Raw genomic sequence first — 13983 nt, 5'->3', positions numbered from 1 at the left:
TTGTAAAAAAATACTTTTTAAATTAAATGTTCGGAGCTGTGCTTATGCAGTGGATGTTGTGATAAATATATACATAGTTAAATTCAGACTATTGATGTTGTTTTCTTTGAATAACTCAAAATAGCTACACTTTTTTAAAGCCTTGGTACTAGCCCCGATACACATGTTTTCGTCTAGTCATCAGACCATTTTTTGGGGTTCTCCTTTGTACAAAAGTAATGTCTTAGTTCAAAAATCATTAATGTTTATTGCTAATACGAATCTAGTTTTTTTTATGGCAGTATTGCGCAATAATGTTGTCGACTCGCGAAATCGAATAAAACGGTTCTCATTGCGGGACCAGGTATCTATAATAAACTACCCGACAACATAAAAAATATTAAAAATGAAGCCACATTCTATAGTAAATTAAGGAAATGGCTGACTATTAATGCTTTTTATGACATCTCCGAATATTATAATAATAATGCAATTTAATGTTCAATACGATTACATACTATTAATATTATTTTTTGTAATTATTATTTGACATCTATTTCTTTTTTTTAATTAATTATTGAATTTATTTGAGAGTACTTTCTTCTATTTTTAAAATGTAATATTGTATTGTACCCTAATTATGATAATTTAACTTTAACTTTGACATGTAAAATTGTTAATTTTATGAATAAATGAATATGAATATATGAATATCTAACTATCATTGATACTGAAAGGAAGAATATGACGATTTTTATTTTATCTTTTATGAATGGGTAAAACCGATGTAAGGGGGCCCAAAGTTCCAAAGGGCCCTAAGTTCTGCTAGTAAACTAAAAAATCTTCAAGCCTATGCATGCATAACTGCCTTAGGAGTAGATAACGTGATTAAGACAATTTTTAAATTTTTTTACAATATAAGTCACATGTAATTTTATTTTACAATCAAAATAAACTATATTATAGTACTTTTACAATTCTCTGTACTGGGTCGTAATATACCTACATGTGTAAACGTTATTAGAATAAGTATATTTCTGTATTACTAGACGAACTCCACTGCATAGCGGGTACTACCTTGACCTCACCTCATCGAATAATGCAAGCTGGGCCCGTACATTAAAATTTTCATTTTCATTATTTTTTATCTCGCGTTTCGTAATATATTTATATAACAAACTATATATTTTTATAAACTGCATAAATGTGGCTTTTCATTGATATTTATTACTTCTAGATATATATTGTGTAGAAAGAACAAAATAAGATAATGTTATAAAAAAGTTATCACATTTTTTTTTTTTTTGTATATTTTTTATTTTACGTACATTAATCACTAAAATAGCCATAAACTACAATAATTACGGCTTTCGTGTGTTAAAAATAGTGATTATACCTGAAATCATTGACAAAACTTATTGAAATGTGCATTCAAATCGGTTATCGGGCGATTTAAATTATTTTTTATCACTCGTCCTATAATAATATATTTCTATAACAAATTATACATTTTATAAAACTAGATAAATGTAGCTATTATATAATATTTTTTATTTTAAAATAACTATTACGGTTTTTATAAAAAGTGCAATAATATGTATAAAAAAAATATCTCGTTTTAAGATTTTCCCATTTTATTTTGTATTTTTGTTCTAAAGTACATTTTTTTGTTCCAAAAATGAATTCCTCGTCCTTCATGCATCGTCCATATATCGCATGTCCTATTTTGTACAGTTTTAGAGAAATATGGTTTCAAAGGAAGCGCGGCGGCGCCAGCCTTCCCCCCCTCCTCCCTCCTAAATTAAGGGGGACTCTCGATGCCTCCCGATCTTTATCTACTCAGGGCCACCCAAGGAACAACCTGTGCCAAGTCTCAGTGCTTAATCATAAAATGCAGGGTGTTGTGCAATAGCCTCCCAGCTAACCACAGTATTTTAAACCAGTAATAACTCTTCTAACAAACGTACGCCGCGAGGGGTGCGTACGCAACACAATGAATGACATGCAAGCAGATTTGGATAAACGTGGATAAAAATAATATGCATACCTAAATGATATTTTTTGTATTTTCTGACTGATATAATGTGGTATCATTATACTAATACTTATAGTTAACTAGCTTATGCCCGCGGCTTCTTTGGCGTTTAATCGAAAATTACGGAATGCTCTACACAAGCTCCCCCCCCCCCATTTTATGGAAGAGGGGGTTAGAAAGAGACAAAAAGTAGCATACGTCACTTTCCATCCCATCAACTATTTCCCCTTAAAAAATCACGTCAATACGTCGCTCTGTTTTGCCATGAAAGACGGACAAACAAACAGACACAAACACTTTCCCATTTATAATATTAGTATGGAAGTATGGATAGTATTAAATAACAACATCTTACTTTGGACGATTTCGAGTAATATTTAAACACAACCACGTGCTTTAGAACGCAGTAGGTACCTTTCGCGTCGCCGCTGCCGGGGAGTAACTACTGAGTCGTCCTTATACTGTGGTATAACTGTCACTACATACATGAGATTAACAGCGCCCTCTTGACAATGCTCATTATAGTCCTGGTCAGGCTTTATACATTAATAAATGGACTTACCTAGAATCTTATATTTCATATAATAAATATAAATGACTTCCATTCTTATTTAATTTACAAAATTGTTTGATCTGCCTGTAATAAATAATAATAATAATAAGCCGCTTCTCGTGAAAGCCGAGAAGGACAAGTCCAGTAAGTACCTAGACTTGGCTTACGAGATAACCGCCATGTGGGATGTTGATTCGACGATCATTGTCCCGATAGTCGTTTCAGCGAACGGTCTCATAGCGAAGAGTCTCGACCAACATCTCGAGACACTCTCGCTAGGTGGTTGAATCAAGGGCCAGATGCAGAAGGCGGTGATCTTGGACACGGCGCGGATAGTCCGACGGTTCCTCTCTCTGCAGCCCTAACCACCGGCAGCTTGGGCCCTGCCCTGCTGCTGGCGGCACCCTAGGTTAGGTTTTTTATAATGTGTTTATATATTTTGTATTGTTTTGTATGTGGTTTTGTATTTTACTTTTATAATCATATTATAAAAATCCTAGCCTAAGAATTAAAATGAATAAAGGAAATAATAATAATAATCGACTGCAACGCCGGGCCGTGCTCGTTGACATCACCATCCCCCATGATGAGAATCTCGTGAAAGCCGAGAAGGACAAGTCCAGTAAGTACCTAGACTTGGCTCACGAGATAACCGCCATGTGGGATGTTGATTCAACGATCATTGTTCCGATAGTCGTTTCAGCGAACGGTCTCATAGATTAGATTAGATTAGATTAGATTTCTTTATTTCATGATAAAAATTACACTATAAATTTGCTACATGTCAAAATTATGTTTATCTTCTCATCATGATCGTCAAAAATTACATAATAAATTCCAAATAAAAATAATTGTGTCTCCCAAATGAGGATCGTCATTTACAAAGAAAGAAAATACACATGCCAAGCTAAATAAAATTAATAAATTAAGTTACAATATCATGAAATTATCACGAAGCAAGAAAATATTATATAACAGAGAAATATAGGTATAATTATATCATCGGTCATTAAAAATTCAAATCCATGTATCAGGAACCCTAGAAACTTACTCTCTTCGCACATGGTCATTGGAAAGTTAGCCATGCAAGGTGGTGGTTGAACCTTTCGACCAGAGAATAACATAACATTCGATTTGGAATAGTTAAGTAACAGTCCATTTGCTGAGAACCATGACTGCAATTGGTGGCAAGCGTCATTAATGTTTATTGCCAGCTGGTCATAAGAACTAGCACTAACCAATACAGTCGTGTCATCCGCAAACAATACAGGCAAGCCAGCTTCAATGTTCGACGGTAGGTCATTTACAAATAACAAAAACAAGGTATTTCCAAGGGACGAACCCTGTGGAATACCTATATTTATGCTACCTATGTCAGACTGAATTGACTTGCCGTCAGTGCCGATTTTCACGACTTGTTTGCGGTCTGACAAAAAAGAGGTAAACAGCTCATGAGCTGTACTATCCATTCCGTACATCTTCAATTTCTTCAGCAGTAATTCATGACTAATGACGTCGAATGCTTTTGACAAGTCACACAGTATTGCGGCAATCTTATCCTTATCGCCTAACCCTGTCATGATAGAATCGAATATCCTATACGTCGCGGTGGTTGTCGACATTTTTTGTCGGTATGCGAACTGGTTTTCCGTAAGTAGGTTATTCGATTCTAAATGAGTCATAAGGTGAGACGACAGGATTGATTCTACCAGTTTAGAAATGGTGGGTACTATTGTAGTAGACCTAGCGAAGAGTCTCGACCAACATCTTAAGAGACTCTCGCTAGGTGGATGGATCAAGGGCCAGATGCAGAAGGCGGTGATCTTGGACACGGCGCGGATAGTCCGACGGTTCCTCTCTCTGCAGCCCTAACCACCGGCAGCTTGGGCCCTGCCCCGCTGCTGGCGGCACCCTAGGTTAGGTTTTGTATAATGTGTTTATATGTTTTATATTGTTTTGTAAGTGTTTTTTTTATTTTACTTTTATACTCATATTGTACAAAACCTAACTTAAGAAGGAAGATAAATAAAGGAATAATAATAATATATACTTTATTGTACACCACTTATTGACAATGAAATTACAAAAACAAAACATAATTATTAAGAAGCAGGTAACAACAGGCGGTCTTATCGCTAAAAAGCGATCTCTACCAGACAACCTTAGGGTAGCAGGAAACAGAATGCAAAGAACAATGAACGGGTAGTGCCAACATAAAATTACGTATTCGAACTATACATACACATCAAAAAGTAAGAGAAAAAAAAAATGCAAAAGACTAATTTGACCAAAATAATAATATATTTATAATATTATAAACGCATACATACATACACACATATACAATACATATATACAATACATATATATATAAATTAATAATGATAAAAAAACATTTTTTACCAATTACGAATAATGAATAAACATGGTAGATTCCTTATTCTTGCAAATTTATATATTTGCATATTAGTTAATATGTAATAAAGTAAACGCAATGAAATAAAGTCAACGTCAAATTCAACTTGAGATTGTTACAATATTTTTTTTCGTTAAGTACTTCAAAAATATAAGTCTTCCTCAAAGCAAATGGCCACATACCTCATACATGGGATCAGTTTGGCGAGCTTGACTGGTCAGCTCAATCATGGCGTCATTTGGAGCGCGTACTTTGAAATGCACTGCGCTACCAGACACCGGGAAGTATTGAGCTGTAGCGTCGTTTAGCGTGGTCACATCTTCATGAATATAAAAAAACAAATATGTATTATACGGATGTACTAACTATAATATATCGCATTTGGCGACATGTTTCGGGTCATATATGGACGGAGTCTAACCGTTGCAGACTCCAAATGACTCGAAACATTTGTCGCCTATCGCTTAATATTAACGTGAACCCTTTCACAGTTAAAGTCATACTGACTTCTATAGCAAATTTAAAGCACGGTGTCAATACTACAGGGTTCTAAAGTGGCCTAGTATTCTAATTGGTTGACTGTACATCCTGTATGTAGACTACTAATGGTCCCTTCAATAGACATCTGAATAATATTGCAGAATACTGTTCATTAGATTCATTGACATTCATCAAAATCAAGTTAGGAAGGTAACGGTATGATAATTAAATAAAAGAAATGGAATCAATACTTACAGTTATATTTAGCAAACCTTTTTAACTCTTTTACATTATTTAGCAAACCTTTTAACACTATAACATAATATTCACTCTTCGGCTGCTGGTGATGAACTCCCTGGGTTGGCGCAATAACGGATTTTAAATACTGACAATCTGAGGATAAAAGCGCCAACCGGAAGTTCATCAGCAGTAACGCATTTATACAATCTTGAACACACTATTAGTCACTAATATTACAGGAGGTATTTAGATTTAATAATATTATTCATATAGACGCTTAAAATATAACAGGCACATTTAAAGTAAACTCACGTTATTGGTGCCACATAAAGTATTATCGAAGGTGGTGGGAAATCAAAATGGCGCCAACCGGAAGTTCGCTTTTAGTACAAGTTTATTAATCATCAAATATGATCAAAAATACACATTTGGTATACTGAAGTTGTACTAAACAGTCATCTGATCTGATAATACAGTTTTTAACAGTCGGCCATCCAATTCAGAAGTGCGACCTCGGACTTATTATTAGTACCTACATTTCTCATAACAATAATTTAACTAATCATATTTTCTATTAATGCATCATATTACCCATTTAATTGCTTCGCAATTTTTTTTAACGGAATCTATTAGTGATAACTAGTAACAAAGCTACAAAAAGCAATTAGACAGAGTAGTTATACAAGAAATCAACAACCAGCATCAGACAAATGTCATTAAGTCTCATTCAGTCCTGTACCATAACTACACAAATACTTTCTGGCTAACATGCCCCATATTGTCCTGAATATCATAGTTATACTCAAGAGGTTATAATGTTGAAAAGTTTTTATGCAATTCTGAATACAATCACTACACAAATACATCCTAGATTTGTCATAACTATACTATGGAAAAGTTCTCTTTCAGTTCTGAATACCATCTACTACATGAATACATTCTTGACAACAAACCGTACATTGTCCTGAATGTCATAATTATACTATTGACATTTAAATGCACATTAAATTCATGCTTCCGTTTTATTTTTTTGTATCTATAATATTTGTCCGGCTGCCCGAGCGACGACTCGCCCGGATAAGCGACCGATGAGTGGCCCGGCGGCCCGAGCGACGACTCTCCCGGATGAGCGACCGACGAGTTGCCCGGCTGTCCGACCGACGACTCGCCCAGATGAGCGAGCGATGACCGGCCCGGCTTCCTGAGCGACGACTCGCCCGGATGAGCGACCGACGAGTGGCCCGGCTGCCCGAGCGACGACTCGCCCGGATGAGCGATGAGATGATGAGAACTGTTTGTAATTTTTGGTTCTAGCAAGTACATATCGTTTTCGGACACTGTTCACAGTTTTAACTATAAAACTCCCGTGAGACTCATACATATTTAAAATATTTTAAGCGGGTTACTCACGTATTAAGTCGATATAGCGTTCGACATGTTTCGGTTCAATTTCGAGAACCTTTCTCAAGAGTAGCGACCCCGCCTTTACATGTCGAGAGCGCGACGCATACTGCGGGCGCTTGCTCGGTGCGCGCGGCTGCTGAGGACGGGCGCAGGGTGGATCGGCGGCGCGAGCGACGTCACCGTGGCGAGATCGGAGCTACCCACTATGTTACTTTTGTCAAAAGCAGGATTGCACACAACACTTATTACGTCACTTGTTAAGGGTGCGTTTACAGTGGGGACCGACGTAGTGCCTAGAACTGTTTTCCAACTAGGTGGCACCGACCAACCACTGTCACGATTGAAATTAGGATGACGACTAATTTCTATAGCTTCCCGTATTTTCCGCTGAACGAAGAACTTTTCTCGCGCCAGTACGGTTACCCTATCAAATCTTACATAGTGCGTCGTGTCCGAATCCAATACGTGTTCTGTCACCGCAGAGCTGTGGGTGTCCCGGCCCTTCATACTACGTATGTGTTCAGAAAGCCTTGTCGAGATGTTCCGGCCGGTCTCTCCAATGTATGACTTCCCACAGGAACACGGGATCCTGTACACCCCGGGAACATTTAAGGGCTCCTTGTCTTTTGGCGAACGCATCCATTTCCTGAGCTGCGTGTGAGGACGGAACATCGTCTTGATGCTATATCTTCGGCGTAACAAGTGTCCGATCTTATCCGTCACTCCCTTGATGTACGGCAAGTATAAGGGCAGCCTTTCCACCGCCGGTGGTGGTGGATGCATTCGCAATTCGATTACTATGCCTCCAGTTGTAACCGTTACTTTCCAAAACACCCCTAACATGACTCAATTCCCGGTTTACGTGCTGAGGATCACACAAACTCAAGGCGCGGTTGATCAATGTTCTCGGTACGACAAGTGAGTTCACAGTGTTCAACGGTTCACTTTATCCATGTCCATCCATACAATGAAAGTGATTTTTCATGGTGTTTACACGACCGCGAACAGCGAACGTAAAAAACTTTAGGTGACGATGAAAATTCTCTAGCCCACCAACGCAAGGGTCATGTACCAAGCGTAACAATGTCATAGAAGTTTGATAACATTGTGGCGACCACTGCGCACATCACAATAAACAATAAAACTCATAAACCTCCCCCCCACCGAGGTCGGTTAACTTAGCCGATAGCTCGCGACCTGAGAGCCGGTTGGTTGGGAATTACACAGCCCATGCAGCCGGCGTCAGCGGTATATCAGTCGGCGCTCGCGCCGCGCCGGCAGTGCGATCTCGACTTCCACGGCGAATGCACGTCTCCCCGCTTACCGATCCGCTACTGACGCGAGTGCTGTGCTTACGCATAATTTAACGTTATTTCGCTTTCTTTCGTGTTCCTTCCTACTGACTATCTTCTGTACTTTCTGTTCACCTGTGCTTGTGCTTTCTTATGCTTGTAAACGTGCTTAAACTCTTATATATTATACATAGTGTGTCTACAACGGATTATTTATTTGAACGCCCGGTAGGCACCCTATAACATCAAAATCGCTACCAATTTAGCTTGGTATTATTCTAGCACTTGTGAAATTAGATCTTTGTGTTCATAAAGTATAATTTTAGATGTAAACAAGCACTATTCAAATTACACTTACTAGTAGTTGCGAATACTTACCAATACTTTGTTCATTTCGACCGTCGTGGCGCGAGCCATCTGGAAAACAATATAAAGTAAGTGCGTTATCAAATTATCCGATCCGATACCGAATGTAAGAAGGATGTCAAAGATGGTGCCTATATGTATAGGTAACTAAAGGAAAAATATAATATAGGAAATCGGTCCTACGTTCTATATCAGATCGGATAGTGTAATAAAAACAATGGGAAACTCATCCAACAGGGATACTGTGTTTAGGCGTCAGAAGCGATGTCTTAGATCCATATACGGATTAAGACAAAGAGATTCGTGTAGGCCACTTTTTAAAAATCTAAAATTGTTAACTTTGCCGTGCCTGTATATTAGCGAAGTTTCCATATTTGTTAAAGCCAATAGTCACCTTTTTGAACTCAAACAACCCAGGCTTAGGCTGCAAGCCAAGTATGGATTGGATAAAATTTGCCCAAAACATAAATCAGCAACATACAAAAATAGTGTCACGGCAATGGGTGTCAAAGTTTTTAATCATCTTCCTTATGATTTAAAGAAGTTACCACTGGAGGCTTTCAACAAGAAAATGTATGCTTGGCTAACATATATGTGTTTCTATAGTCTTAACGAATATTTCACAAGTATTCATAATTAATTTAAGTTTGTATTTTGTCCTGCATGATAAGATGTGTACCTAACTATTGTATACCTTCCACTGGTAGAAAATGGAGATACCTACTATGTAATACGACCATCTGTATAACCTGTTTTCATACAATAAATACATTTTACTTTTACTTTACTTTACTTTACAATCTAAGAGACATACTTGCTAGTTTCCAGTTCCCATCTGCGCCATAACTAGTTCTCACACCAGCAAACTTCGCTCGAAAAGGCTTTGGATCTTGATAAGATATAAAAGGTTTGTCCTCTCCCCTGCGTCCGACCAAAATATTTCCAGTGTCCCAGCGTATCCAAAAGCCTCGATATTCTTGCCCGTTTAAGATCCCAAGCGTCTCTGCTTCGTCTCTTTGAAGTGGCGGGCAGGTCTGTTTTTGGATCGCGCTTTTTGTGTTTCCCCAGCCTCCAATGATGAACTGAAATTTATATTTATAAGCGGCAACTTAAGAAAGTGATTATACAGATGACAGAGAATCTAAAATAATAAAAACGTGTAAGCTAAATTCTACAGAAAACTTTTCTACAATTCGCTACATTATGGACGCGTGTGGCGTTGCAATTCGTTCGAACCGCACTATTAACTCGCTCTGAGAATGACGTTACCAGTGCTTTGAGACAGAATGAAAGGGGGTGAAGTTAAAATAGTTTTTCCCTCTGTTCTGCCCTCTTTATACTTCAAAAATAAATGACAAAGTTTGTGTCGTGAAACATCAACAATAAAACAACTAACTATAAATGTTGCTCTAGTTAGATAAGACGATATTATTTAACACATTTCGTAGTACTTGATAAGTCAATGAGAAGTAAAGATTATACCTAATAACAATTAGTTAGCAGTTATTCACAACATGAACTTTAATCTCGACTTCTATAAGGTACTATAGGTACCTACTGCTGAATCATTATCAAGCGTATTCTATTCTCTAACGACGTTAACCTAAATTACACTTATGTAGTTGTAATAGTAGACTATGACTTCGAGAGATAGTACAATAGTTGTTAATTGAACCTTTAGTACTTGTGTCGTAGTCTTGTTAAAGGTCCCATTCGTCGTTTATCATAAGGGCTATATGCTTGTATATATGTACGAATAACTCACGTATTTAAAATAATATAGACGGTTGGTTTTCAGAAGGATCTATATTATTTCATACCATAGGTAGTAAGTTTTAATAAAGATAGAAACATGGCTAATAGCTACTCCACTCGATATTCAATCAGTACCTACCGTGGTACCGCTTCTCTCCGATTTTACGAAAATCATATGAGTTTTTGGTGAACAACTCAGTCATATAATTATTGTAAGTGGTGCCATTATGACGTCATGCGACTTACCCACATATAAGGATAATTAGCTGAATTCAGGCTATTTAGAGGTAATCACAAAATTCCATCTCAAGGGCCGAGTAGCCAATTGGCCAAACCACATAGTTTAGAATATAATTATAATATTGTACGATTTACTTGGGAAGAGAAAGGGATTGTAAATTTAGAATACCTAATGTAGCCTAGTTATTTTTATATCTAATATCGTCTTAAGGCAGTTAGGAGCATTTCAAGTGTTAACTTAATTTAGAACTTCAGTAGCTAGTAGATTAGTTTCCATTAGCTCCATTACCAACTTGCGGGGCATCTATTTATCACATATATTCGAGTCCAACGCGCGCAGCGATGTAGACGCGTTATGAGTAATTAAAATAAATTGCGAATTTAGCGCGGCTCGGCCGCGTTGGCGATTTGACACGATGGATCTCTCCAAACCGAGTCAACCCATTGTGAACGAGTTCCTCGCCTTTCTGCAGCTAAAACACAAGCTGTTGCGGGAAGGAAAGATGGATGCGGCTGCTGCTATGCAGATAAGTTCTCGTGCGTCGAGTTTCACCATCGAGGACATCTGCCAAGCGAAGCAAGTGCTGTGCCAGTCCCTGGGGATCGTCGGCACATATGTACCTCACCGGAGAGGTGATGAAACCGGGGAGAAGACCCTTCAAGATATTAAGAAGATCCTGAAGGAGAATGAAGACCGGATTCCGGAGTTTTTAGCGACGGATACCATCCTGACGTCGCGTGAGCCGGATCAATTCGACGTTCGCTGCTTGGAAAAGGAAATCGTGGCCCTTAAATCAAGTTTAGCGGAAGTTAAAATTAAGTTTGAAGCGAGCCTAACAACTATAGCCGAATTACGCAACGAAATCGCTACTTTGCGGAATGCCCCAATTCGGACGGCTGATTCAAATATTATTATGGACATAAATCGGCCTGACACAAGTGTACGGTCGGTCAGTTTGCGCAATGCTGACACGGTAAAAAGTGCAGCACGTGTCGCCGCTCCGCGCGCGCCCCCCCTGCGCGCGCGACCGCCCCCGGTGAACTCGACACTACGTCAGCGTGCTTATGCTGATGTTGTGGGTCAGCCTCGAACAGCTGACCGGGTCAAGGCACCTATTAAGGTGCGTGATGAACGGGCCCCACTCAAGAAGTCCTCCAGCGTCAGTGTGGATAAGGAGGGATTCACACTGGTGGAAAGAAAAAACAAGACACGTAGGGCGCCTCGAAAGACTGTGTGTGGCACTGCAGAGCCGGTTAATTCTGGTCTACGGGTCGCAACCCCGAGTAGGGCGCTGTATGTGTCTCGCCTGCACTACTCCGCCGTGGCAGACGAGGTGGTGGACTACGTTCGCCGGAAGACTGGCTACACGCTGAGGGTGCAACAGCTGCAGTCGCGTCACTACGTGCACTTCAGCTCGTTCGTTGTGCGCGTGCCGCGGCCGCTGCAGGACACCATCGCGAGCGCAGACTTCTGGCCGAAAGGTGTGGTTTTTCGGCGGTTCCGGGGCAACCTGCCGAATCCTACACCGGGGCAAACGACGCAACGGAGCCACGCTGTTACGTCATCGCCCAAATCAATTGTTTAGTTGTAAACTTTTATTGTTTGGTTTTCTTCATGTTCTTATTTACTGTTTTTTTTTTAATTTAAGTTTCATGACGCATTGGATTTATCTGTAATGTCATTGAAATATGTTTTAAAATAAATAAATAAATAAATTACCTCCTTGCTTTATTCAGTGACAACATTTTTCCAATATTTTTGGAACGGCATCAATGCATTTAAAAACGTACAGTGTACTAAAATCCTTGTCATATTTACTCGTAACATATGTTTTACCGTTTAAATCTTGTGGAGTCAGATTCGGTGAACCTGCTATATATCATATCGTCACTACTTTTAAAAAAACTTGTATCTTCGTCAGTCAATGAAAAGAAAATTGTAGTAAGTATGTATGGAATGCATATAGACTTACTGCGTTTTAACTTTGAAGAACAGCGTGAGATACGAGATTTTTTTAAAGTAGTGTGACGATATAATTATGTCTTTCCCATCACAGAACTATAGTGTTCCGGACCTTTGGGAGGCGTGCGCGGGGCCGAAGCCAACGCGTAGAGGCCTTTTTGACACTTTAATGAAATTTAAGGGGTACACCGAGTGGATGTTGCCCTTGCCCGTATCATGGATATGCGTTCCCATTGAGGGTCCACGTTAGAATTTCGAGCTTTTGAGCATTTCAGTCTTTAGTAAAAGTTCTCAAACGATTGTAAATTCAACCAATAATTTGTAAAAGTAGGCACTCAAAAGTTACATTCGGTTAAAGGTGGACCCTCAGTCGTGCATATCAGGTATCCATATTTCAAAATCCACTTCAAATTTACAACTTCTGTAAATGACTAGTCTTAGTAAAAGATTTGTAAAACTAATTTCATTAACTGCGACTCCTTTCTGCTAACTCAATACGAAAAAATGGCATGTAGAATGTGGTCCCTCAATCGATCGCGATAAGTTCACATTATGGGATAACAATAGTATTATTTAAAATATAGGTGTGACTGAGAGTTAGTAAAAGTACTCGAATCATTGTAAATTCAAGCTTTAGTTTGTAAAGTTTGAATCGATTAAAGGTGGTCCCTCAATTTAAACGTTTGTCATAAAAGTAAATTAATTTACGTAATATTTGGTTGTTAAATAGGTAATTGCTATAGTCTACCCGTTAGTAAAAAATATTTTCTAACTATTACTCCATCGGTCAGTAAAGACAAATGTACCGTTTTACTTAAAATAATAATCAAACGCCCGCGAAGAAATACTACGAACCAGGTGACCACACATTAGGAATATGTTAGATAATTAAATAATAGTAGCCGGATACACCTACTCAGCCTGTAAGTCCTTCTTTCCCGTAATGACGTAATGTACGATTATTTAATTACATACATACATACATACAATCACGCCTATATCCCATAAAGGGGTGGGCAGAGCACATGAACTACTCAAGTTTCAGTGCCACTCTTGGCAAAAAGAGGTTGAAAGAAAACTAAAATTGTGACATTAAATTGTGATTATTTAATTATCCATCAAAATTATTCAAAATTCTATTTTGTGGTCATCTGACCCGTAGTATTTCTTCACAGGCATTTGATTATTTTTAAAAGTAAAACGGTACATAATATTGTCTTCGGTTACCGCGATAGTAACTCATGAAATAAAACTATGGAA

At 38.4% G+C, this 13983-nt stretch overlaps 1 protein-coding gene across 3 annotated transcripts in view; it reads right to left on the bottom strand.

The window, feature by feature from the left end:
* Positions 1–13983, bottom strand: part of LOC125224994 (beta-1,3-glucan-binding protein-like) — a 39625-nt gene that overhangs the window by 18134 nt on the left and 7508 nt on the right. For 2 of the 3 annotated variants that reach the window (XR_007176941.1, XM_048128510.1), the window contains exons 3-5: positions 9580–9847; positions 8778–8816; positions 5166–5302 (exon numbers count right to left, since the gene is read on the bottom strand). Coding sequence is in view for 2 of the 3 variants with exons in the window: in XM_048128510.1 (XP_047984467.1) it covers positions 5166–5302; positions 8778–8816; positions 9580–9847 (444 nt within the window). In the remaining variant the exon portion in view is untranslated. Of the gene's footprint in view, positions 1–5165; positions 5303–8777; positions 8817–9579; positions 9848–13983 lie in introns of those variants that run through there. The other variant, XM_048128511.1, reaches the window with a different exon arrangement.

This window comes from Leguminivora glycinivorella, chromosome 3 (genome assembly GCF_023078275.1).
Source record: "Leguminivora glycinivorella isolate SPB_JAAS2020 chromosome 3, LegGlyc_1.1, whole genome shotgun sequence".
Taxonomy (NCBI): domain Eukaryota; kingdom Metazoa; phylum Arthropoda; class Insecta; order Lepidoptera; family Tortricidae; genus Leguminivora; species Leguminivora glycinivorella.
The sequence above is the reverse complement of the archived record's forward strand: the minus strand, read 5'-3'. Positions and strand labels throughout refer to the sequence as shown.